The 6,788-nt window shown below is 39.1% G+C and overlaps 1 protein-coding gene across 1 annotated transcript; it reads right to left on the reverse strand.

Moving 5' to 3' along the window:
* Nucleotides 1–3,261: 3,261 nt before the first annotated feature.
* On the reverse strand, nt 3,262–5,246 carry LOC140749701 (lysozyme-like). Its single transcript, XM_073082833.1, has 3 exons — nt 4,729–5,246; nt 4,179–4,337; nt 3,262–3,548 (listed from the first exon to the last, which is right to left on the reverse strand). Exons 1-3 carry the CDS (start codon nt 4,856–4,858, stop codon nt 3,418–3,420), a joined length of 420 nt encoding a protein of 139 aa, XP_072938934.1. The 5' UTR covers nt 4,859–5,246; the 3' UTR covers nt 3,262–3,417.
* Nucleotides 5,247–6,788: the final 1,542 nt, after the last annotated feature.

Below are 6,788 nucleotides of genomic sequence, written 5' to 3' on the forward strand. Positions count from 1 at the left end.
TCGCGCGACATCACAGCGCAACTGCAGGGTTAAACTGACGGGCTGTGTAGTCTTCTAACGGCAGGAAAGACGCGCATGCGCGCTTTCACCGCCATTTTTTCGACCGCTTTTCAAAATGCTCCTGTGCGGCTCAAAATGTTTGCGCGTATTTTACAGCGCGCACGAATAAATTCTGTAAAATATGAGCAATAAAGTAGGGCGTTACTGCGACGCCAGCATTGACGAGTGATTAAACCTACTTTTTAAAAAATTAACCGATTTCTACTGAACTTTTTGGAACTCTCCTACTTCTAGTTAATAGGAACCATTGAATTGTTACAACTACGCAAAATAGAACTAGCTACATTTAATGTAAATTTCGAATAAGTATATAACTATTTTCGTTTATTTACTTATACAATACGACACAGTTTTCTCCGAAAATATTGTATGCAGGATTTTTTAACTTATTTTAATACCACTTTGTTATCAAATCATAAAGAATAAGTATTTAAGTACAACAGCAGGAATAATAGGTGAAAAGAATGTCTTTTTAAAATTCTTAACTCAGTTTAAAATTTCATACTCTTTAGTTAACATACCAACCACAGACCTGTTTTTATTTTGTTTTGTAGCGCACCAACTAACAAATTTAGTTAGGTACTATATTATATCAGCATGGTTCAGGTTAGGGCACAGACGCACCACCTGAAGTGTCACCCGCTTCAGTACAATACGAGCAGGATTCGTCAAGTGCTCTTATTAAGCCCTTTTTTGTACTTGTCCTAGCGCTCTGAAAATGTCTCAGGGAGCAGCGTTTCATGTCTTGCAAGTTCACAATATTTTATGTGTACTTAAGGGCTGCAGCTCTCTTATCCCACTGCTGGGCACGGGTCTCTTCTGACTACTGAGAGAAACCTGGAACATACTCCGTCATCCTACTCCAATACAGATTGGTGAAATATGCAGGAGTCATTGACCAACTTTTTGGATATTTTAAAATAGCCTAGGTGGTAGAACCTATATGGTTTACCGGGGGGCCCATTTGTGAAGCACTTCTGCGTTTCGCAGGAAGAGTGGGAATGCCGGTTAACTTACGAGACAGTCATCTTAGTTACCAAGAGCGACAATGAGATGTACTAAGGTAGAACCTGTTCAATATGCACTTATATCACAGACGTCACTTATCATCAGGTGGACGGTAAGCTCGGTTACTATACAAATCTCTTACAATCTCATGCAAAAATAAAGTCTACTCTACGTAACCTATTCTGAGAACGAAAGGGGTCCAAAGGGGTGTAAAGATGAGCTATTATTACTTCATTCGCTAAGAATTACAAAGAGCGTATCCCTTTGAAAACTTTCGCAGACTACAAAGGTCTAGAGTATTAAAACAGCAAAGAAAACGAACGCTCTCGGCATTGTCGTGCGAAAATTAATTGTGGAGGAAAAATAGTGTTTCTAGCGAATGATCTCTAACCAACACGCATACATATACGCGCATACACATGCACGCATGTATGCATGCAGTATGCGACGTTTACGCGAGAAGCCATGCATTAATGTTTTATTTAAATTATCTTCATGCCATGTATTTTTAGGTTAGTTTATCAATTACGAAAAACTCTGAAACAGGTATTTCTTTCATATATAATAACGTGGGGAACTATGTGCTAACTTTGTGTAACATCTCTGTGGTTTACTGAAATAGCAATGTTGTCTAGCTACAAATTAGTTTAAAATAAATACACAATACTAAAATTATTTAACGAAGATGTACCAGAAACGTGGTAAAAGTAGAATAGAGAATAATATTTAAATTACTTTTGTAAAGTGGCTGATGTTTTAATAGCTGTCACAAAGTAAAGACTGATTTTGATCTGACTGTTTATAATACAGGCTCTTTTTTTTTTAATAAAAGATCGAAGTAGAAATCGGCCGTGATTGTAAGTGATCACTGTGGACTATAGGCAACAGTAACCAAATTCTAATCACTTTTATTCATATTGAGAACCCTTTTTGAACGTCAACAATCTACCACCGCTTGGGAAGGTGTTTCGCTATGGAGAAGAAGCGGCGAAAGAAACTTCATACGCGTGCAAGTTTGCATCTTTTAAAAATAAATATTAGACAATTTTACATAGTGGTACATAGTATATTATTTATGATGGAGCTGGAGTTGACACACTATGCAGATTTATACCAACTTCATATAAAAATTGAGGGTTTGTGGGATTTTTACCGCACTATAATCCCCCCGGTGGCCGTCCTCAACGCTTGTTGAAGAACTCCGGGATCTCTGAGGGAATACAACCGGAGTCCTCCAAACGCGATGCCCCGATCGGGCTCTGCCCTGGGGGAGCATTCGCTCCTTCCATACTATTATGTATGGAAGGAGCTAGGAGGAGATATATATTATGGTGTTTACGACGGTATGCGGCCACACATGCCGCCGTCCTTCCCGGGGTCGCTTACTGGACGGTTCGAGCACCCACTCTTACCGCCCGCAACCCCGGAAGCCCCTTTAAGTTGCATCTTACGACAGGCAGGGGATATCTTAGCCCTATTTAAGTCCCGGAACTACAGGGACAAAATGCTTATGCCTAAATTACATAAATTAGAGCCTGATGTATAAAGTACTTTTCTCATTTAGAAGGAACTCGTGTGCTCGTAAACCTACAAATTAACAAGAAAGTGTTCGTCTGTGACTTCAGAAAATGCCATTTACTGATCTAATACGTCTATTTTCGTAATACAACGACACAATATAGCGTAGAATAATATTATGGAGCATAGCAGAGCAGAGCAAAACTATGTGCTAACTGACTTTACTAAACATCTTCATTGTTCCCAGTCTGACCCAAATAGCACTGGTGTCTGGCTCGGTGTACATTACTTTGAATGAATACATAGCAATACACAAAATTATGAGCAAAATACATTTTGTTGCTTTTTAGCTAAGTTTTATAAGTAGGTACTTAATACGCAAGTGAGGCTAATTTTCTTTATGAAATTGTAACATGCTTGCATTATAAGTGCCGAATGTTAAGTGGTTGTCGTCCTCTCTGTAAAAATGTATCTGGTTTCTAATTAAGTAAGACAAACGCTTTAATAGGTGTAATGGTGGAGTTGCTGTCAAACCTTTAATTAATTATTAGCAATCCTGTGATTTAATTCTTTCTACATTAATTTTAAACGTTTGTATTTTTATATAATGTATATACGTCCAATATGATTTGCATTTGTGTATATTATTTTTATTAATAAAATAAAAAAATAAAATTGTTTATTTAAAAATTTATTTAATCAGTTCTTTTAAATTATTTTCTTACGGTTGTGTCTAATCAGATTAAATTGTGTTCATTTGACTAGCTTAGCTCAAGAACTTAGATATGATAGGTATGATGGCAGAATAACTCTAGACAGCTCTAGCAAGGTCTAGCAGGAGCTGATGTCGGGCAGAGATCCCTGGCAGTTGTTGATCCACCCGTACCACGCTCTGAAGCCGTGTCGCTTGTAGATCTTCTTCGCACAGGTCGATGCCTTCGTGATGTCATCGGTAATAACATCTGTAATAAGTATCAGATTTTTTTTTTATAAAATGAGGCATATTATAATTTGCTAGGCTGATATTGATAATATAAATTTAAAAAAAAACATAGAAGATTTAAACCATTTTAAATATAATTTTTATTTCAAGTAACGTCATTTTGTTTTATTTGTATTCTCTCTAGAACCCCTTACATTTAATACCCTTATCATAGGAACACACCTTGTAAGGGTTTTCGCCAAATAAGATTTAACTGACGTAACTAAACTAATAAAATCTAAACAAAATTTCAATCGAATCGAGTTAAAAGATTTAAAATCCATTTGACTCACATGCATACGAAGAATCAAAGCAAATTGAAGACGTCAAAAAAGATGCTTTCTACACTCAGCCCGACATCTAGGTCTAGCTAGGATTTCCTGTGCCGTGGATGCTATGGACACATACAAAAACGAATACACAACCCAACACCCAGACCCTCAACCGACGTCTAAATTCATCAGTCAGATGTCTGTCTGACCGGGGATCGAATCCGGAACCCTCTGCGCGTCATACCTGCGCGTCATATGGTGCCCGCTCCGCCACGCCGGTCATCGGGTTAAATAAAACATTGTAATAGCACTCCACTAGTTTAGTCAATTATAGTTACCATTGCAGGTGAGGTTACAGTCCTTGCCCGGAGTGCTGGTCTTGCTGCACCAGTACTTATCGTTGATCTGGAACAGGCCGTAGTCCCGGGAACCATTCTTGTTCACTGTCCCGATCTTGTGGGTCCGGCGGGAACTCTCGTGCTCCACTAGGCACACCCCTGGAAGATATCAAAATGTATAAAATAACACAAAATTACATTTAACTCCATTGAGCGTGTAAACGCAAAAGTCCTGGGTTCGATTTTACTTAATGGCGCTCATGTGTCCATCAGAGAATCTTAGAATGTAATTTTTTATAAGACTGAAGTACCACATGAAAATAGGGGCGACCTGATGATAAGTGGTCACAGGTGCCCACGAACGTCTACAACCAACTCAATGCGTTAACTCCTGAGGATTCAAATGGTCGGCTTATAAGTAAATCAGCTGGCATCTACACCCTTCCACCGATACGCCAGAAGTTCTTGAACTAGAAATAGGTGACTATATATAGAAGTTATAACATTTACCATTTAAGCAGGGAACTCTATAAGGAGAAAAAATACTTACAGTCTCTCATCTGGGCTTCAGGGAACCCCTGGTTCCTGAGTTCATGCACCAACTGACACCTGCTAAGCTGCTTGGCTTCAGATTGAAGGAAGACGGCGAAGAGAGCCACGAGAACCACGGCGTACTTCATCTTGGCAATTGAAGAGTGTTACTTGGAGATGTTCACGGCTTCAAAGCTAGATGTGTTATGATGTGCACAGGAAAATGTTGCGCTTATATACGCCGGTGTATTATTCAGTTAACCGAGTGTATGATAAAGGGGATTTTTTTCATCTGGATGTTATACTTGCCATTGTTTCTGTTATCAACAAATGATTGTCGTGAAACTGGACCTATAAGCAACATTATGGGTACCTATAAAGTTGTTTACATTTGTTAGTTGTTTACTTATTTTATGTGACGGTGTCACGATAGTTTTCATTGCGTTAAAGTGAAAAGTGGTAGAACCATTAAAGGTCGACCGAGGAAGTATCACCGTCACATCGATAATTGACTTACATATGAGCCATCGCGTCTGTCTGACTTCAGGTAACTGTAACCAATAACCAGATGTCCATGGGCGGAAGTGACTTACCATCAAGTGTGTTCCAACTAAGTATATTTTCATTAAAAAATAAATTCTGCGCCATATTTTTTTAATGTCCCAGACTATTATAAGTATATATAGGAATTATAATTGCACAGAATATGACTAAAGTGTAGTAATATCATTGAAGTGTGTAAAGAAAACAGTAAATAAAGATAATAGGCGGATGTAAATATACAAATGTAAATAGAAAAAGTGAAGAATGTTAACAATAATTGACTCAATTTATCACGCAATGTCGCACTTTCATACCAGTAATGTAATATTATAGGTACCTACTTGAGAAATAATCTCAGCTAATAAAACAATTTTTTATGTAACTTTATACTGTATCAGTGATATCCTAGTAGTTTGGAATATGACCGCCCATGCTTCAGTCCGGGATTCAAATCTCAGGCAAGCATCTCTGATTCTACGAAATTATGTTCGTAATTAAAATTATAACTTAATTATTCAGCGAAGGAACATATCGCGAAGGAATCTACATGTCAGTAGGTAATGTTAAAGATCTTATAGGTGTGTGATGTCTTGTCCCTGTAGTTCCGGGACCAGAATAGGGCTACGGTATCCCCTGCCTGTCGTAAGAGGCGACTAAAATGGGGCTTCCGGGGTTGCGGACGGCAAGAGTGGGAGCTCGAACCGCCCGGCCAGCAACCCCGGGATGGACGGCGGTATGTGTGGTCGCATACCGTCGTGAACACCAGATGGTGTGGTGAGTGTCAAGCTCACCTGGGCGGAGCCCGACGGGGCAACGCGCCAAGTGGACTCCGGTTGCGTTCCGTTGGAGATCCCGGAGTCCTCTACGCAGCGCCGAGGACGGCCACCGGGGGGGTTTTAGTGCGGTAAGAATCCCACATAACCCCGTGTCGCTCCCACGGCATAGGGTACCTTTTGAAGGTTTCCCCCTCGTCAACAAAAAAAAAAAAAAGGTGTGTGATGTCTACCAAATTGTATTTGGCCAGCGTGGTCATGTAAACGTTTTTCACTCTAAGATTAAACCCACGACCCGTAGTGGGACAGTAACGGGTTGACAACAACAACCCGTTATCAACATAGCATAATTATATAATATCATAATCATAATAATATTTCATATTATGCCTACAAATGTAACTGTCTCATACGGGTTTTCCCGGTCGTTTGGACCCGCAAGTTCGCCGGTAAACTCCCGATCCCCGTTGATAAAATTATGTACGTGTGTTACATATGCACGTACACATGTATGGTCGTTCATTGATAAGTGGTCGCGATGAGTGGGTTAAATATGAATATGTACTTTGTAAGCAAAAAGGTACACAAAAGAATAAACAGTTTGGTTTGACCAGATCATACCGCTGCTTTGCATAACCCTTTGATAAATAAGAATAACTATACAACTCAAAAAAGTAATCTTCCAGGAGAGCCACTTTAAAATTAAACAATGTCTTTGTTTTGAGATCTTTTTTATATGAATTAAAATAATCAAAAGTAGACT

This window comes from Epargyreus clarus, unplaced genomic scaffold, assembly GCF_041222505.1.
Source record: "Epargyreus clarus isolate Ecla_fem2 unplaced genomic scaffold, WU_Ecla_fem_2.2 ptg000018l, whole genome shotgun sequence".
Classification (NCBI taxonomy): domain Eukaryota; kingdom Metazoa; phylum Arthropoda; class Insecta; order Lepidoptera; family Hesperiidae; genus Epargyreus; species Epargyreus clarus.